This window comes from Astatotilapia calliptera, chromosome 17, assembly GCF_900246225.1.
Source record: "Astatotilapia calliptera chromosome 17, fAstCal1.2, whole genome shotgun sequence".
Classification (NCBI taxonomy): domain Eukaryota; kingdom Metazoa; phylum Chordata; class Actinopteri; order Cichliformes; family Cichlidae; genus Astatotilapia; species Astatotilapia calliptera.
In genome coordinates this window covers 21634731-21655373 of record NC_039318.1, presented here as the reverse complement: position 1 = coordinate 21655373, position 20643 = coordinate 21634731, and the positions used below count along the sequence as shown (strand labels likewise).

At 39.4% G+C, this 20643-nt stretch overlaps 1 protein-coding gene across 1 annotated transcript in view; it reads left to right on the top strand.

Moving 5' to 3' along the window:
• The window catches only part of LOC113008681 (uncharacterized), a 29580-nt gene extending 8937 nt beyond the window's left edge, over positions 1 to 20643 (top strand). The window contains exons 2-3 of the mRNA XM_026146300.1: positions 5665 to 5777; positions 20512 to 20643. Of these exons, the coding sequence (XP_026002085.1) occupies positions 5665 to 5777; positions 20512 to 20643 (245 nt within the window). The remainder of the gene's footprint in view (positions 1 to 5664; positions 5778 to 20511) is intronic.

Genomic DNA, 20643 nt, shown 5'->3' with positions numbered 1-20643 from the left:
ATGAGCGATGAACAGGACAGACCATTTAGGTGGCCAGTATTCACCACGGTCAACTTCTCTTATGCAGTTTCTTTCCATTCTCCTCGTCTGTTAGTGGAAACGTATCCTATAGTTTACAGTAAACTGAACTGTTCTCTGGTAAGAAGAAACCTAAAATATCATGCTGTGGAAACAAAAATTAAAATAACTTGTTAACCTGTTAACTTGTTAAACAAACACACCTCAAATGTCAGTGCCCTGCTTCATTTCTGCTGCTATTAGTGTGTGTGTGTGTGTGAATGTGCTGAGGTAATGTCAAACCTCTTCAGTCTTTATTTTTCTCTTATACTTTTATCCTTTTTATACGCTGACTGGCTCAAGGTTTGATTACATACGCCCAAGCGCGTGTCCAGACATGTTGACAGGAACAAAAGAGACAAGACTAGAAAGATAATGAGGGGATAGCAGATGGCTGCTGTATTCAGCCCACACCTGTCCTCATTCACGCACCTGTCTTTGTCTTCTAACTTGTGTACAAGTATTTGCAGTTAGTGGACACAATATGTAGTCCTACCTACATATTTCACGCCGGATACTTAACCCTTTCTGCAGGAACTGCATTGTCTGATTTTACATTCCTTGTTAATGCTTTCTCTTTAACTCCTAATGCACCAAAGTCACTTCTATTATCCATCCATTTATCCATGGATGTGGAGCAGTAGCAACTACCTCCCAGTCTACTAGTCCCCAGTTGTGTTAAAAAGGTTCTGTTTTTTTCGGTTTTGAGAAGTGGAGATACACAAGGACATTGCTTTTATTTTTATTACACAAAGGAGCACGATGGTAAAGGGGAAGCTGCATCCAGGACAGAAACAGCCGCATTTTACTGCATTTTTCAGGTCCTTTAAGCACCTGCACAGACAGCATCCTAATGCTAAGCTAGCCAGGAGCACAGAGTCATGACAAAGCTGAGTGAATGCCAACCCCATCCCAGCAGCTAGACTCTGAACTTCAACAGGTAAAAAAAGAAGCGATGAGCAGTCAGGCTGCATTCCCATCACTCCCATCCTGAGGCCGCCAAAGTGGAAGCCTTTCGGCAGTTGGATGAAGTGGAAATTCTGTCCATAAAAATTATGAACACAATCTGTGGTAAACACTTTACCCAGGTAAAGTCCAACACTCACTGGGAACAATCTGACCTACTGCTGCTAATGCAGGCCAAGCTCTCACTGCATTTGTAAGGGACCGAATGGCTTGTAGCAACTGACCAGATGCCCTTTATGCCCATGTTTACTTGAGAAAAATGTTTACTTATGCCATAAGTAAACATTTTTCTCATTAGTTTATAGTCCCAGACTTGATTTAAGTCTTAATAAAAATTGAAGATTATTTTATAAATAATGACCCTGTTAGAATCACAAAGGAAGACAAAGTAAGGCATCCCATATGGAAAAGATATATATAAATCTTATAAAGTTTGTATCTGTCTTGTGTGAAACTTGTATGAAAAGCATACAAGAGTGAAAACACATATAAGATCCCTTGAAAAATTATATAATGAAACTTGTATGTTTTGGATACTTAACAATATATGAAAGTAATGAGAAAGTGACCACTTTCATGAGTAAATCATAAAATTCTTTACTATTTCTTTTCCATATGGGACGTTTTAAGCTAGCCCAACTTTATGATTGACATGTGTGTGTGTGTGTGTGTGTGTGTGTTTCAGCACATGAGTGCTAAAGGAGCCGGAGCCTCATGGTCCCTCTCGCTGCACACACAGAACAAATTATAGAACTCGTGCTAAAAAAACATTTCACTTTTCACACACGGGTGAAAAATCCATAGTGTCTAGCCAGTTTTGGATTTCTGACCTTTGACCTCTGATGTGAGACCCTGCTGAGTTTTAATGTAAGATGCTAAAAGCCAAACTGAAATGGTAGTTTTGGCTGCAGTCAGTCAAGTTTCAGATTGTCCAGACTCATCAAAGCATTTTATTATATTTTGGACAAAATAAAGAGAAAAGTAGCGTTAAATACAACAAATGTAATTCTAATTTTTGATAAAACGTTCCTCAATCTGACCTTCCTAAATCAAGATTTTCATATTTGAGAGAATTTTTTCTATTATGTTTTGCATTTGCTGTGTTAACCAACTGAATCAGAACTAAATTCAGAAGAATACAACGAGACAAATACTTTTAATATACAGCTCACTTATTAAAATCTCAACAAAAGTTGTACATTTTTCGCTCTATTAAAAAATTGTGTCGTGTTTATCTTTTTAAAGTAGTTTCTATGTATCTTTAATTCAGTCACTTATTATATATTAATACAGTGACAACTCACTGTAAATGAGCCCTTTCTCAAAATGTGTTTTCACATGTTTATAGGCTTAAAGTTAGGTGTAAAAACTTTACCATTCACGCTGCATCTGCACTGAAAAAAAGAAAAGGTTACAGAGTTTATGTGTGTGTGTTTGAGACGTTCCTCCAGCGGGCTGATTGAGTCTGATCGATTTGTGGAGTCTGGGAAATGCTTTTATCCCTGAGACAGCAGATGAGGCAAATGGAGAGGAAGATGATGAAAAAGGAGGAAGAAAAAAAACGCAAAAAACTGAGATATGATGGAGATCACTGGAACAGCCCTAACAATTCCTTACTGAAGATGAATGTTTACCTTTTTTGTCAGTTATATTGCAAATGCAAGGACATTTTTTGGTATTCCTGTACACAAATTTCCATTCATCCATCTGTTCCATTTTCCAAAGCCAGTATCAGTATCGAGTGATACATAACAACTGAAGACTCCTGAGAACATTTCACTTTGTTGAAGTGGTTTAAAAGTCATGAACACAAACTAATAGGTGCTTTTCACTATTAGACTACAGGCTGCTATTAGACAGTGTGAACATGCCATTAATTATTTCAGAATAAAATATGAATGTAGCCTTCACCCATTGGTTAGTTAAGACGATGACGACGAGCGGATGATGGCATCATTGGCTAATGATCTATGAGTTGCGTATAGCAAACAAAATACCCTTGATAATCCTCCTTTCTGACACTAATTATTTTGCCATAATTTACTAAATTAATTGTAACAGAAGTGAGCTGTTTCTGTTTCACAGCATCTTCCAGACTAAAAAAAGATGCAACACTTCTCACCCAGCATTAACAGCTGAGTCCTGGACAAATGTGAACACGCCAGATGGCCGCGGCCTCGTGGACAATCTAAATTTTATTTTTTTGATCTCTCATGCCTGACTAAAACATGTTTGTCCTATAGCAGACACCGTAGCTAGGGTGATGCACCTGAACTGGAAGGGGTAAGACAACAGAACCCAGTTGACTGCAATCTACTAACATTTAGTGGTGAAAAATGTCACACACTGTAACGTTTAATTTTAGAATCAGAAAGACTATTTATCCCCAAGGGGCAATTAGGACTTAGAAGCTAGATCCATCTTTTTTCTGGGGGTTTTCGTTTCAATTAAAAGTAGAAAATGCAACTTTATGGCGGAACCAAAATCTTTATCATGGTTTAAAGTGCTACACTGACTTTTTTGTGGTTTGGTTTGACGCAGCACCTGCTATGTGTTGATATCTTCTTCATGTCCAAAAATAACCCTGCATGCTGCATAATGGTATTGATGGATGGATGTACAAGGCTCTTTATGACTTCCTCTGTGGATCAGGTTCATTGTCAGAAGGGATTGAGGTGGATGATTGGACAGGCGGATGACTGGATGGGCAGGAAACTGGATAGGCCGACCCAACTGTAGTCATAACAAGCTACGAAAGAGAGCAAAGGAGAGAGGGGAGGAGAGAGTGACTGCAGATGGCTGAGTCAGCAGTCCTACGTCCATCCATCCATCCACCACTGCCACCCCTCCTCCTCCACCTCTCCTGTCTGTGTGCCCATCTCACTGTGGCCTCCATTTGACTGTTAAATCACCCACTCAGCACAACAACAGAGAGAGAGAGGCAGACGGGGAAACGGGGGAGAATGGCACATCAGCATCTGAAGCACGGCCGAGAAACACCGCAAAGGGAAAGAGGAGAGAGTGTTGGCATGTGTGGTTCCATTCAGCGCGAGTGTGTGTGTGCAGGAGGATGTCATGTTGAGGCTCGTAGACAGGATTTCAGTGAGTGTATGAGTTGAAGATGGGAGATGGGAGCAGCCATGTGCAAACTGTCGGATAAAGTTGGACAGCACGTGAGAAAGAAGTCGACAGGTAGGAGGCTCGTGTAGGGTTGTGTTGGGGTGAATAATGTTTGTTTGATTACAAGAAGTGACTATGAACAACCCTCCTCCTCGGTTCTATTTGTTTTAATGGTGCATTTGGGTTGTAGCCAGTTGTAGCTAGCTCGGTGTGTGTGTGTGTGTGTGTGTGTGTGTGTGTGTGTGTGCCACTTAATTTAAAGTTATAACAAAAGTTGGGCACCACAGGGAAGAAGATATGACTTCAGTGGCTACATTTAGTCTGCAGCTAACTTGTTTTCATGTTGATTTAGCCTTAAATATTTTTTATATATTCCTGTGTCATGAGAACAAAGCTGTAAACATTGCTTAATAAGCTCTGTTGTGAGGCTAAGACTGTTTTTAAAATGGGTTTTTATGTCCAATCACAAAAGTTGAAATCCCTAAAATGATTGACTTAGTGATCAAAAAGATGAGGAAATCTATATTTTCGTTGTTGGAACAAAATTTTCATGTTTTCTTTGATAAATGGATAAAAAGATGATTCTTACTAATTGCTTAATTTCTATCAAATGACTGGAGTTTTAAAGCTGTAGCAAACAGTTTGTCTGAATTAAATATGTTTTTAGTTGCTTTGGTGATTGATGTGTTAGAATCTGTAAGCTGTCTACAATTAGATAACTGCATTAATGAGATCATGTTTATTCCTTAAAATATAAGAATGGTACATGAACACTGGAGGATCAGATGAGCTCATTCAGCCAAGCTGAAGCTTCAAAGCTGCTGCTCAGTGTTTTTGTCCCATGATTCTCAAACTTTTTCAGTTCATGGAAACATTTTTGTTTCTAAAGCTTCTCACGTTGTGGCGATAGGACCATCCTGTAGGATAGGCTCCAGCCTGCCACGCTGAATGTGATGAGTGGAAGAACATGGATAAGTGGATGGCTGTTTGATTTTAAGCCAAACTTATTTCTCTAATTAAGAAAAAGCACTTCTATAATCAAAGAAATGATGCTGTTTTTGTGAGCCACCACTAGTTTGCAAAGAAGATGAATTTGACTCAATCAGTATCATCCAGAAAATGTCATTTTAAAATTTTCCTACAGGCTTTGCTCATCTGAAGTATCCTTGAATGTGGAGCCCGAATCTTGCTCACTGACTTTTTGTTTTTATTTAATGGTAATTTGGAAAAGAAATTGTCATATTTAATTCCTCTTTATTTGCATTTCAATGTTAAAACATAGTTTAATCTCACCGGATTTTATTCTGAAACCTCTCCCTCCTCCATGTCATCATTTGCATGTTGTTGTTTTCCATTTGCAGAAGAAGAACCTTAACCGACACGCTGCCCTTATCAAAAGAGCATTTGCATATACGTTACAGAAACTTTTTTCCGTATGCATATCTGCTCCTTACTGCTAACCCTATCATTTATACTTTTATTACCAGTGAATGAATCTATAATCAGGTCATTTCTCTGCAGGTTGCAAGTACGCGTGCCACACTGCATGTCGGGACAAAGTGGCACTGGACTGCCATCCTCCAGTGTTGCCCGTCAGCCAGGACCAGCTCAACAACAACAACACGCCGCTCCATGTGAGTACACAAAACACTCTGACTGGGATTTCTCGCTTTTGTTTTCCAGTCAGCTCAGTCTAATCCAACTCACGAGAATCTCTTTGTGTGTAACTGTGGTCCAATTATCCACAAATATGTACTACAGTGTGGTTTAAAAAAAAAAAAAAAGATTATTTAGTGTTATGTGATGGTGAAATAGTGTTTAAGGGGAACCACACACTTCAGTGACCTCCCCTCTGTGCTGTCTGATGATTAGAGATTAGTGTTTTATTGTTAGCCAGTAACAGCAGTTAGTTTTATTATTATTATGTAAACTGTTATTCTCTCCGAAATCTTCTTTGTCTGTGGAAACAAAAACTACATACATTTATTTGTTATACTAGAGGAGTCTAAAAAGTCTCCTGCGTTGTAAAACCCAGGTTATTTTAAATTTCGGTTTATTTGTCACTGTAATGCTGTTGATCACCTCTGGATTGTGCTGTAGGCTCATTTTTTAGCTGGTGCAGTTTGCCGTTTCCCACTTTTGAGCTATCCACACACACACAGTACAAGAGAAAAGAGGAAGCTAACAGTTTATTTCATTATCTTTTGTCGAATGGTGTTAATGCAGTGCTGTGCCTCGTTACCTGGCAGTACAGGCAGAGTAAGACACGCAGATTACAGGCATGACGGGAAAGTATTTACTCTTTCATCCTTTGGTAGAGATACCCTCTACCGAAGGATAACAACCAAATATTAGTTTGAAAAACATTTATTTAAAACTAAAATGGGCACAAATATATATTTTCAAAATGTCACCGTAGTTACCAAAGTTAGGATATTATTGCTTCAGCAGCCAAAACTTTAAGCACAACCTGTAACAAATTATCTTAAAAGTAGAAATAAACTTAAAATGACAAAAAAAGACAAACACTGACTGTACGACTTCATAAATCCCTAAAATAAAGTAGATCAATTATTTTATAGTTTTTCAGTCACTGATCAGACAAAACAAACGTTCTGACATAAATATAGGTTTTAAGAAACTTTGTTTTGTAAGTGCTTTGCTACTTGTTCTCTAATGTGTGCCGTTCTCCTATTTTTGTATATCGCTCTCTTGGTTTTATTTCTGTTTCTCCTGTCTGCTGTCTGTTTATATTTTATTCCAGCACAGTTGGTGTGGAGCACCCACAATTTCGTTGTACATCTACAATAACAATAAAGGGCTATTCTATTCTATTCTATTCTATTCTAGTCTAGTCTAGTCTATTCTATTCTATTCTAGTCTAGTCTAGTCTATTCCTAAAGTGCATTTTAGAGACCCAGTTCATGAAGTGATTAGTTAATTAGCTGATAATGTGATGGATGTGGTATAAAATGATATTTATCTGAGCTGGAAAACATGTTGGAGTCTGTTTTTGATTGTTTTTGACACTCGCACACACCCATCGTGCATCACTCACCAAGAATTGTGTGTGTGTGTGTGTGTGTGTGTGTGTGTGCGTGTGCGTGCGTGCGTGCTTGTGTGTAATTCCTAGAAGACAGCTGGGTGTGCAGGAGGCCTGGTTCATGTAAAGTGTTTTTGCAGACCACATGAGGCTGTAGTGCAACACCATACAACTGTATCTCTGTAGGCTTTCAATAACTTTAACTGTGTGTGTGTGTGTGTGTGTGTGTGTGTGTGTGTGTGTGTGTGTGTGTGTGTGTGTGTGTGTGTGTGTGTGTGTGTGTTTTAGCACAGCCAGCTAGAGTTATTTCCTTCATAGGAAACCGTTACAGGATGTGTGACACTGGCAAAAAGAGAGAGATCAGCGTGCAAACACTCACGTGTTCGAATCACAACACTTCTATTAAAATAAATAAACCACTCGTCTTTCTCCGGTCAACAGTCACATTCCATTTTATACAAGTTAAAACCCTCCCATTATTGTATTCATGCACTAATCCACATTTTAGTGGATAAATATTTATATATGCACAGATAAGTTAATGATGAGTCAGCAAATGAACAGAACACAGAGAGGAGCTGTGATATAACAGCACTAAAAGTTAGTTTTTAAATGTGTTTTAAGTGTAATAATCAATGAAATATTCTTCCTGAATCCATAAAAAGGGGTCCTATTGGGCTTTTTCTTCTTTTGTGATATAATATATCTAATGAAGATGTACAAGTAATCCCTGTGAACAAACAGCTCGGACTTTAGATTGCTCTAAATGTTCAGATTCAGATATTTTTCTCTATGTTTGGCTACTGTGTGAATCATGCAAAGCTGCTCTAGGATAGTCCAAAAATAGAAGTATGGCTGTCTCTAAGTCCCACCCTGATAAAAGATGGCTGGGAATTAAATGGAAGTAATGTGATGCTTCTGGATTTTGAGTTTTTCTCTTGTTGAGTTTTTGATCCGTCTATCCCTCCATACATACAACCATTCCCAAGCCAGTCAAGAGGCTTAATCTCTCTATCTTGTCATGGCTGTTTTCCTGGCATCTTCCCAGTAGGAAATGCTCACTGGTATCCACGATTGAGTTCTTTTGGAATGGGAACCTTTCCGTAAAGTGACCATCGCCGTCAAACTTGGCTCTCTCTTCACCACAACGGATTGGTGTGTCTACATCACTGCTGATGCCACACTGATCCATCGATCCATCACTCACCTGCTCCAGTCTCCCTTCACTGGTGAACAAGAGCGTGAGATACTTAAACTCGTCCACCGATCCCAGCAAACATTTAGACGTGGAATGACCAATCTGCTGCTGGTGTTAGTTTCAAAATAAAAGTTGCGCTGATGTCGGAGACAGAACCTCAACATTGTTTCGAGCTGCTTATTGACAGTAGCACACAGACCTTTGTTAGGCCTTTTAGCAGGAAAGCGGACACTGCAAAGATACCTCAGACTCCGCCCTCTCACTCTAGGGCCTATTTCTGATCCCACTGATTACACGGTCAATCCAGCACATCACAAGGCTGCTGACATCAGGGATGATAGATAAGACAAAGTATAAGATAATATACTCCATTATATCCTCTTTAGATTCCCATCATGTTCTTGATCAAACCTCACTGCTTACATCCCATCTGGCAGTGACATTGTTGTAAACTCCACTGAGTTTCAAAGAGTGGTTTTGGCTCTCGTGTTCATCAACACTGGTGTGGGTTTATTCTTCGAGGAGGAGGAGGATTAGCTCAGCATAATTTCAAACCAATGCTGAGCACATTTGCTTTCTAATAGTGCTGAGTAATGCTGAGTAAAGAGCTTTTGTGGGCTTTTAGGTGTCAGTTATTAAAAATACATTTCTGGTGTGGTTGTGGTGTGTGTGGCCACAGATGTGTAGCAGACATGCATGTGTTTTCAGTTAAACGCGTTGTATGTGTGCTGAGTCACTGATTGATAATGAGCATGTACTTTTCTTTTAATAATACATTTAAAATCCCCTTTTTTTGTTGTTTTTGAAAACGTGTCAAAAATGCAATGTTGCCTGTAAGGTTTTTTAAGACAGCTGAATCATGTGAGAGAGCGACTGTCTGTCTGAGGTCTGTGGCGGAGACGTCGGCTACAAACCGAATGCCTGAGATAACGGCGTGATATGCCGCCGTAAGGCAGTCGTGAGTGCTCGTGTTTTAGAGAAAGTAGTGAAGTCTGAGTGTGTCTTTGTGTATGTGATCAAGTCAGTTGTGGATTGTGAACCTGCAGTCATTTCTCCATCGTTTCAGGTCCATCCATGCATTTTCCTAACCACAAACAGCCATTCACAGGCACACTACAGCCAATTTAGACTCACCAATTCCTCCTAAAGTCCAAAGACTGTACGAGGAAGCCACAGAGAACTCACACAGACACACTGAGAGACTGCAAGCTACACACAGAAGTCTGATTTCAAGCCCTATTTTCTAAATTTTCACCTTTTTAAGTGTCAGAAAGAAGTATTAGCTTATCCAGGTTAAACTCATTGGCTAATGGCTTTCAAGGCAGTTTTCTTTATATAGTGCCAATCACGATCCAATAACAGAGAGAAAACCCAACAAGCAAGCACTTGGTGACAGTAGGAAGGAAAAACTCCCAGGAAATCTGCATTATGGATGAACTGGAGGCAGTTAGCTTTTAGAACACAATGACAAAAATGAATTATAGAAGTCCAGCCTAGAAGTAATAAATGTATTAACTAATTTTACAGCATCATTCTGAGACAGGATATATCTAATTTCTGAGATATTTCTCAAATGACAGAAAGCAGACCTTCATATTTGTTTAATATGCACGTTGAAGGACACATCCGGGTCAGAAAGAATTCCAAGATTTCTCACAGTCTTACTGAAGGACAAGGTAAAGCCGCAAGGCGTAAGCATCCGGTTAGACTCCATGTTTCTAAGATTTTAGGTCTGACTACAATAACCTCCGTTTTATCTAAATGTAAAAGCAGGAAATTAGAGGCCATTCAAGTATTTATGCCTTTAAGAAATGCCTGCAGTTTAACTAATTGGTGTGTGTCATCTGGCTTCATGGATAGATAACGCTGGGTATCATCTGCATAGCAGTGAAAATCTTTATCTTATCTCACTGTCACTTGTTATCCATCATTTAGAGCTGGTTTGTAACATCCTGGACAGCTGAATGCAAACATAGTTACAGGTACAGAAAAACAGCCACCTACCTGTATGTACGTATGCTATACCTTTTGCGTTGTACTACCACACAGCTGCAGTTGTCGTGAATCATGTCTGTTAGAGCTGCTGATTGGCTCTTTGGGGGCAGGAATAAAACAGCCCTCCCATATTAGATTTCTATTCCGGGTTCTCGCTCTTGTAATGTTTATTGGAGTTGGAAGTGTAGATGTGGATGCCTGTCAGCAATAGCTGAGCTACACACACAAACCCACATACACACACCTGTGTTAGTTATCACAGTGACAGTGATCTCACACAGCAGCCAGCCAGTGTTTGGAGGCATTTACTCAAGAGTGTAATACTAGCGTCCCGTGAGAACAGCGTATCAAGAAGTAGGTCAGCAGGCATCAAAAACAGTGCAAACACCGCACGCGAAACTCAAACAGCTTGAGAGGAAACACTCGAAATTTTAATGTTAAACTACTGAGTGTTTAATTAGGTAAACGGTCAATTCAATAAGCTAATTCTTCTAGTGTGTTTTACTCTTTGTAGTATACTTTGTACATAGTACAATTTACTCTTTACTCATTGATTTCTTTTCTTATTGAGTTTTCTTATCAATTTCTTTTTGTTGTATCTTATTTTTATGTCTTTTTATTTTTATTGCTTTTGATAATATCTCTAATTTAGTTTTACTGATTCACTTTATAATCCTTGTACTGCTGTAACAAGGAAATCTCCTAAGTATAGGATTAATAAAGCTAATATCTATAAACGATAGAAGTAACAACTGTCACTATGTGCTTTTTTTTCTGTACAGTAGATTAACGTATGTCCTAAATTACCTCTAGTCCTAACAGAACTCTTAACAGACAATAAATATTGACCAACCACAACAAGTTATTTTTTCCCCCTTGAGGCCTAAAAATGGTTCTTCTTTCTTTTTTTATGTATCTTTAGTTATTCTTGGACCTCTTTCCTTTATCACACTTTCCAATACAAATGTCATTTTTTTGAAAATTATTACTTATATTCTCCTGCATTTGATTTTTATTCAGTAAAACTTTTGCAGAAACATCTGCGGGTTTGCGTTCCAGTCAACTGCAGGGGCGTCAAAACTTTAGTTATTTTTGAAACTGACAAAAGATACAAGCCCGTTATTGCTTTGAACTTTAGTAACCAGAGATAACATTTACACAACCTCCTCTGGAGAGGCCGTACAATATGTGTACCAGTTATAGTCCTGCCATGTGATAGGTTTAGCTGAAGGGGGAGACAGTTAATGAGTGATGGGGAGAAAGAGGGAATCAGGTCTATTTCCTCTGTGCTGGGAAAGACAAACATGGGCAGACGAGAGGAAACCAAGACGGCACAGGGAAGGCGACTGATCTTTGGCTCTAATGGAGCCTCTTTAACACCACCCAGTCAGTGGAGGATGATTTATTGGGGCCTGATGTCACATTAACTGCCGCGTTGGGTTTTCAGGAAAATAGCCGGAGTTACTGTAAAGACCATTAATGATAGGGAACACTGATTTCTTATCATTACCTTCAGCTTTTCCTCCAGTGCTGCTGTCCCTGATCATTACTGGTGACTCCCACTGACTTAATAAAATAACCACAAACAAAGCAGAAAGAAAAATGATTGCTAAATTTCATAGTATACTGTACAATTAGCAGATGCGTAGTGGCTCAGACACAATATGGCACTGTATGGAAAAACAGATTTTCTGGCCCTGAAGTGAGTCCCAGCAGTTAACAGCTGTTTACAGATCATGAAGCCGACATTTAGAGGAGCTGGAAACCGTGGGAAATATTTCTGCACACAGGAGGACTTCCAGAGTTAAGTGAAAGTTGCGTCAGGGCCAGGGGTGTCAAACTCCTTTTAGTGTCTGAGCCACATGAAGCTCAATTCAATCTCAAGTGTGCCAGAAAAGTAGAACCACCTACCCAAGTCTACCGAAAACTCTCAGCAAAAGAAGGTATTTTTTTTTTGTTTTGCTTAATTAATTGTATAAAAAGCCTAAATCCTCAAGGTGCTTCATATTATAAGGTAACAAGAGAACCTCCCAAAACACTGCAAAGATCATTTAGCAGGCTGCATGTTAGACACCATGTCTGGTCTCTAGGGGTGTGAAATAGTATGAGGCGATTAGCATTGCTGCAGATGACTTCTTGCCCAATTTACAAAATTGTTTTATTTCATCCACACAGAAAAGTTTTCCAGCATGAACAATCTCTTTAAGGTCACGCCAGCACATCTCAGTAGGATTTTAGTCCATTCTAAATCCTTAATTTTGCTGTTTTTGAACCACTCCGAAGTGGACTTGCTGGTGTGTTTTGGATCCTTGTCCTGCTGGACTAGCTGAGGGTGCTTGAGCTTCAGGGCATGAACTGATGGTGAGAGATTTTCCTCCAGGATTTTCTGTTAGAGAGCAGAATTCATGGTTTCATGACCATCACACTACCACCACCATGGTTCACTGGAGTATTTGCAACCCTTCCCAGACTCATGGATGTCAGTGACTTTCAGCTTTTTCAGCTGTTTCTTTAGATCATGGCTTCATGTGTTGGTCTGCTTCACTTTGTCACACGGGTTCTATTTAAGTGATTTTTGGATTCAACAGTGTAGTTTGTATTTACTCGGCCTGTCTTTGCCTAATATTAAAATTAGTTTGATGATCTGAAACAAGTGTGACAAATATGCAAAAACAAAGAAAACAGGAAGGGGCAAACACTTTCACAGCACTGTAGTCCTCGCCACAACGTCACAAAGTCAGAGTTAACAGTGAGAAACAGCATGAATCTCAGTGTGCAAATATTTATTTGAAAGGGTTTTATATTGTAACTCAGTAGGAAGGAGAGTGGGAACAAAACTCAAGGTAATGGTTTTAAAGTTAGGAAGGCAACTTTAAAAAAGAAAAGAAGGAATTTTAATGGGTTTTCCCTCTGAGTTTTATGGTTGCTCATTAACAGCTATATGCTAGAGCCGGGGTGAGGTCACATTAAAGTAAATACACACAAACACACACAAGCCAAACCAGTGGAGAGCAGCTGTAAAATCAGCATGGGAAAAGGTTTCTGCTCTTTTTTTCTACATTGTTCCTCCCAGAGTTTATTCTGCTGCTTAATTTGGGGCTTTATTCTCTTTCTCTGTCTGTCTTTTGTCAGTTGAGATTTAACCTGAAACACAGCAGTGTTTGAAATCCTATTTTATGCTTTGACCTTACTTTACTACTGTCTTGGTGTATTGGCACATTTTGTGAACATTATCCTGCCTGTAGTCAGGACAAAACTAAACTATAGTTCACTGTTGCCGACTTCAGATACTAGTTGGAGCGAGATTCACAGAAATTGGTTAACAGCTTAATACTTTTAAAGGATGAAATGTGTAGCAGGTGAGACCTGTAGATCCTGACCATTCCTGTGTCTGTGTCAGGGATAATTAAGGATCCTGCAGATCTGCAGATGTAAAGCTCCTCTAGCAGAGTCCAAAAATAAAATATAAATATATAGATCTGGAAATGAGCAGTTCTCTTTTCAGTAACACAGCCTTCCTGACTGGTTGATGAGTCCCCAACCTGTTGGTGCGCAGTTGCTTGAGGTTGCTGTCATTCGCTAGGAGAAATTGGTTCAAAAGAGGTATATGGTACTGCCCTAAAAAACTTTGATTGCCCTAGTTACCCGTAGTTTTGTGAAAAACACTGGCTTTTCTGCAAAAAGTAGCTGATCAGTAGTGAAACTGTAAAAACTACAAACAGTCATTGTTTGGTTGTGCGCTAATGCAAAACTTTTACACAAGAATTTTCTGTTTCTGCACTCCAAATGTCATGTAGACTACAGGCAAGTCTAGCAGTGCTAACAAACAAAAGCAATTTCAGGGAGGTTATTGATGCAGCCTCCTTTCTGTGACTTATTCTAGTGACAGCCTCCAGCGACCACCTGTCAGCCACTTGGTGATACACATTTTCCCCAGTAACCAGTGGTTACCATAATCATTTAGAAGAAAGACTTCCACAAACAGCTGTAAACAAAAACAAAAAAAAATTTCAGGTAACATATTTTGGATACTTGAATTATAAAACACTCTCTGCATTAATCTAAATTGCAAAAGTGTTTGTCTTCAACTTGTAGAGCGAAGTAAATGAGATAAAACTATATGAAATATAATTTGACAGAAGTGTAAGTATTCACGTATCTGCTGATTGAAGGATTCTGTGATGCAAGTGAACTTTTTCTGGCTATCGTACTAAAGACACTTTGTTATATTTTAGTCCAAACCAATAGACAAATGTTGGTACTGTTTTGCAGATATGGAAGAGTATATGTGACACGATCTTCAAAAATCCTAATATGCAATTCAATTCAACATTTGTAGTATGAGCAGAGGATTTAAACTTGCAGCATTTCCAAACTGTTTTATGACTTTTGTCATAAAAAGCTGAGTATGTCGACTGTGGAGACGTTTTCATCAACAGACAGTGCCAAACAATTTTATGTAGACAGCAGACGACTGAGAAATTGTAACCATTTTTCATTTGAAGTGTGTGTTTGTGTGTTTCTGGACATAAATAAACAGTTGCTCAACAGTTTTGATGTTTCTTGGTATGGAAAATGTTAAACTGACATATTCACTGTGGCACCAAAATGTGGAAACTCAGCAGAAGCTGCTGGGGTGGGACACACACAAACACATGTGGATAAAGCTCATAACTACAACAACTAAATCATCTGAGACAGAAAAAAAAGAAGTTATTCAGAGTTATTCTAGACGTTTCACCTCCACACAACCTTTCAGCAGAGCTAAAACAGCACACACACACCTTTTTTTACTGCAGTATCATCACTTAAGATAAAGGTCAGAGTACGCAGACTTCATTCTTTTTTTTAAGAAAATAAAATACCACTAAAACTGTTACATTTTAATAGCTACTTCATTTTATGTTGTTGACTCACTGTTGAACAAGGAGTTCAAAACATGGGCGGAGCACGCTTTAGTGTGTGGTGCCCATGGCCCCCAGTCTGGACACCTCACACAATCACAGACAGCGTAAATACGGACGTAGCAACCATGACGTCAATCGCTGGTGAGCAAAGTCGTGTTGTGAAGCCTCAAGATGAGAGTTTTCATCATCGCCATCTTTTGGAACTGGGCATGACAATCACTGGGAACAAATTGCCAGTCAAAAAACGTTAGCTGCCGAGCATAAATGATGATCGTCTTTACGGACACTTAGAATACCTCAATTTACAGAATGGATTTAATGCCCTGTGTTAAAAATGGAGAAATGATAACTTTAGCAACTGTTTAAGATTTTTTTTTTTTTTTCAATCATCTGAAGGTTAAAACAAAACTTAGACGAGTCTTTATGTGGTGGAAAAATCAGTTTCAAAATCAGAAAGCTAGAAATGGCTAAAGCCCAGTTACCGCTATAAAATGTGCACTTGTCTACAAAAAGTTTAAGCACTTTTGGACATTTGTGTAGATTCTCTATACACAGGCTTTTCTGCCAGTGCCACCCCTTTGTATCTAATGCGGCCAACACAAACAACAGGGAAGGAAGCACACTGAACTACGGTTCACGTTCATGTTCAAAGTAAAACAGGAAGTAAACTCAGAGAGACGAAGACAAACACTAAGCTAAACGTGATGGCAGAGACACAAAGCAAGAGAAACTAGAAAAACAACGATAAACCGGCACAAAAATATAAAGAATAATATAAATAAAACACGTGTGAGGTCTTCACTCGCATGCTCGCTCCCTAAATCTGCACTCAGATATCAGGAATATAAGAAGCTCATTTCTCCAATGACATTTTGTTTCATGCTTGAATCGGGATTTACTGTGTAAATCAGACAGGATTAAGAGTTGGATTGTTGCACGGAGGCAAGCTGCTTTACCCTGTTTGTAGTCTTAGACTAGACTAAGCCGACTGTCTCCCTGGCTGCAGATTCACAGTTAGCGTACGGATACCAGGGAACTATCACAGCTGTCTTCTAAATCACTGAAAAAGGAGGAATAAACATCCAAAACTTGTTTACTGTTACATTAAACCTCTGAAACGGTATTTTAAACCTTGTTGGGGTATCGTGGTAGTCCAGATGAAGCCAAATCATTTAAGTGCAGCATTGAAACAAAACGTCAAAAAAGTATTTTCATCTTGCAAAGCTGAAAATTTCCTCCTTTTTTTTTCTTGTAAGCAGTTGTTCAATCAGTTAAAAACATAGCTGCTTCAGTGTTTCTTCTCCAGGCCAATGAAAGACTTGAATTTCAGGATATCCCTCAGCCACCCCGTCCTTATCTCACATCTGGATTCATGCAGTTGTCCCTGTAAACAAACATCATCACAATCCGTCTTATCATCCCACTCTTCCTCTTCGTGTATCTTTCCTAATCTTCCCTTTTCTCGGCTCCTCTCCTCTAATCAGACAACTATTGTGTTAAAGAAAACACAGACGGATCTGAAGGCTTACCTGGAAACAGATTGAGACAAGGAGATGGAGGCAGAGCCTGAGAAAAGGTCAAACCTGTTGAGATAAAATATGTTTGCATAATAAGCAACTGCCATTTCAGCTGGAAGAATGAGGCAGGCAGGGAGATGCAGACAAGCGTGAAGACGTTAATCAAAGTCGAAAAACTTCAAAGAATCATACATTTGAACAACTGTAGGACTTAAAAATAAAATGACAGATACTGAAAACCTGTGTCGGGTGAAGAATCCAAAGATTCGACAAACCAATCCTTTGAATCACATCATCTCATTCTGAATCACATTTGACAAATTATACATTGTTTGGAAGCACAAACCCTTCAGATTCAAACAATATAAACATTTTAATGATGCTAATCCTGCAGGGACAATTGTCCCTTAATTTGTAATGGAAGTGCGTACACAGCAAAATGGCAGCTTCCTTCAGTTTCTGTCTTCTATTGGGGTCACACAGGTCCTGAATCGCTGAGCTCTGGATACCATTTTCATTATCCTACAAACACAAAACAAATTATAATGGTGGTTTGTGAAATACTCAGGACATTTAATATTTCTATACACATATTTTACATTTTTTAAATTTTTCTGAGCACAAATTTTCATCAGTACTGATTTCTGTCCAAGTGAACCTTTAACGCGTGACAAAGACATCGGGAGGCTGGAGGAGTCTGTGGTGGCATGAATCAAGTTGTTGCTTTTCCACTTATCCGATTGGGGAGCTTGGAGCAGACTGGGCGTTATTCCAACTATCATAGGCGAGGTAAACTGTGGACAGGTCATCCATAACAGCGGTATTGCTGCTCATATTAAATATCAGTAACAACTGCGCTGTGATTGGTCTGGTTTAGCTGTAAGGGAAGGTGTCAGTTAAGTGTAGGGTGCAAATCTGTTAGCGATCAAAGTGATTGAAAGGAGGTTTTGTGTAGTATTTAGAAAGAAATCACTTAGAGACAGGCAGCAACCTCCAGCAAGCACCACCAACCAGTTGGGGAATATTCACTAACCGGTCTCTAGGCCTCTGTTACTGAGGCCTGTGGATGAAATAAAGCTAATAGCTCATTTTTCTTGGAAGTCAGTGATAACATGATAACACGTGTAGACTGTTGATTATTTTTTTTAAATTCACAATTCTTAACTAACAAGTTTACAGAAAACCATCTCTCACTTATTTTTTGTAAGAATTGCTCTAATTGTTTTACATTTAAGGATAAGGGGTTTATTTTTAATGGTTGCTACTAATATTTTATTTTACCTTTTTTTTTTTTTTTTTTTCAGCCAAAGGTGATGCAAAGAAAATCAGTCTAAAAACGATGATGAGGGTTTTAGATCAATAAACACAGAGACAAAGAAACTCAGGGACAGTATGGAGGCAGTGGGGGGTGAACTGTAGCAGCCAACGTCGCTCTGTAATCTTTGTGGATTGTGCAGGATTAACTCCACAGTCGGATACTGGTCTAACAGACAAAGCTCCCCCATCATCAGCTGCCTGTTGCAGAAACAGGACACCAGTCGACAGCTTAGAGACCCAACAACAGACGAGTCCCAGAGATTTCATTCATATTTGCCTCCCAGCGTGTCCTGACATGGCCAACTGTGCAGCTCATGCATTTTAGACCAAGTTAAAGAGAACACCAGCTGAGCCCCGCGCTGCTCTGTGGGGACTGTTTCTGGTAATGCATCTCAGAGAGCTTTTAAAAGATGCGCAAAGGTGGCAAATTACAAATAACATGCTTTTCTTATAAATAAAAATCTCTGCTTTTAGTGGTTTCAACCCTTATGCAAGTGATCTTTTCAAAGTGATTTCCATCCATGAAAAAGCCCAAACTGCCCAACCCTAACATATAAACTGCTTTTTTATTTATACTGTTGCCTGGCCACTCTGATCTAATTCCAAGGGTGTCAAATATTGCTGTTTTATCCAAGCTGCAGGCATCACAGTCTGTCCTTTGGCGTTGGTGTCATCAAGTTTAAATGCACAGGCTAAGCTCATCTTTCAGTGTGCAGGGTGTGTGCTGTTCTGATCCAAACCATTATCTGTTTCTATACCGAACCAGGTCATGAAAATCTAACCCACAGCAAGAGAAAATAAAAATGAAAACGTGACGGGACATTAACCACAACCCATTCAAACTCTGTTATTGACACAGCCACCAAAGGATGCTGCTTGTGGTTTGCTTTTTCTCTTATCCTGCAGATAAAACTTGTTTTGACAGTGAATTCATCCTCTTGTTACCCCGTGTTATGTTTGCGACTAACAGAGCACTGACCTTTTTTCCCTTTTCAAGCTATTATTTGAATACAAAGCAAGAGCTCAGCGTGCCTCTCTATGTGCTGCTTCTGCTTATGTGTTTAATGTCAGTTTTGGGATTCTTTCTTTTGTCGGGCATCCAAGCAGACAAGTACACAAGACGGGTAAAGAAGAAAGGGAAGGCAGGGTGGAGACGAGCATCATGGGTGATTGGTGCCAGAATAATAAGAATCACTTTATTTGTATGACACTTTTCAAAACACACAGTTACCTGCTTCACAGTTTGAATACAAGTCATGGGTTAAAAATAAGTGTACATGCTCGAGCATACACACACATTCATCTACACAGACACGCACACAAATGCACGAAAATCTATCTTAACCTAAGTTCTGCTCACGTTTGTTAACCTATGAACCGTGACTTGTAGTGAGCCCGATGAGCTAACGTGTCACTGGTGTTGTGATTATTGCTTCATTCAGTGTTTCGCTGCATCTTCCTGTGTGTCTCAGTGTCTCAGTCCTCTGTTTGTCCCTCAGTCTGCCTGCAGTGTATAAATAGGTCATCTTCTTCCTTATCACTCCTTCTTGTGTATGTTCGTGTCCCTCTTTACAGCCTCCCTTTGCTCCTGTGTTTTTGTGGGTGATTCTCAGCCTTTTTTCTATGTCTGGATTTCTGTTTTACCAAATAATTTAGATCTAATGATAAATATACTCATCATGTTTTGGGTTTCATGCTTTTGAACACAGTCTTTAAATCAGCCATTAAATGTCTCACTTTTCTTATTCTTTTCTCTAAACTTCGAACCATTGGGTCCTCTCTGCATTACCAACTGTACTCTGTGACCACTTTACGTGGCTGTAGACTTTGACCTTTTATCCTCATCTCTTCTCTCTACAGCACTCTCTTTAACTCACCTGTGTATTTAGAAATTACATTAAAGTGGTTCCCACTGGTTTATAAGTTTGAGCCTGCAGCTTTTAATACGGTGCCAGGATGTTTTAACTCGGGAACAAGGTTGTTAGAATTGGAAGTGTCCAAAAAGTCGGCTTCCCAGCAGATTTCTTTATCTTCTCTTGAAGATGAAGCTGATGTTTTAATGTTCATCCAGTGGAGAGGTACAAAAAAACTACAGAATTACCAACGTTTGATAGTGTCAGCCTAGAATGAACCCAACCCAAGCCCAACACTCTATTAAGAGAGGCCTGCAGCTATTTTATCACAAAATAAACCCCAGTTTTATCTTGTGCGTGTGCGCAGAAGTCAGTGGCAGAGCATCAAGGGGTAAACCGAAGCCCATTTGAAGTAATTTTTCTGCTCAGTTTGTGGGCGTTTCAAAGGAAAACACAGATCTGCATCAGGGTGGAACTCAACGTCAGGCTCCTGAGTGTGTTGGTGTGTGTTTGTTTGCGTTTATCTGTCCTTATCCAGGCGGACGATCTCAAACCAAGATACCAGAGAGGAGAGTGCACTGTAAATGACCCACATTCAGCATTCATAGAGGCCACACAGAGCAGCGGCACGGTGACCCTCCTGCCAGCAAAAAGGAAGATATGCTGTTAA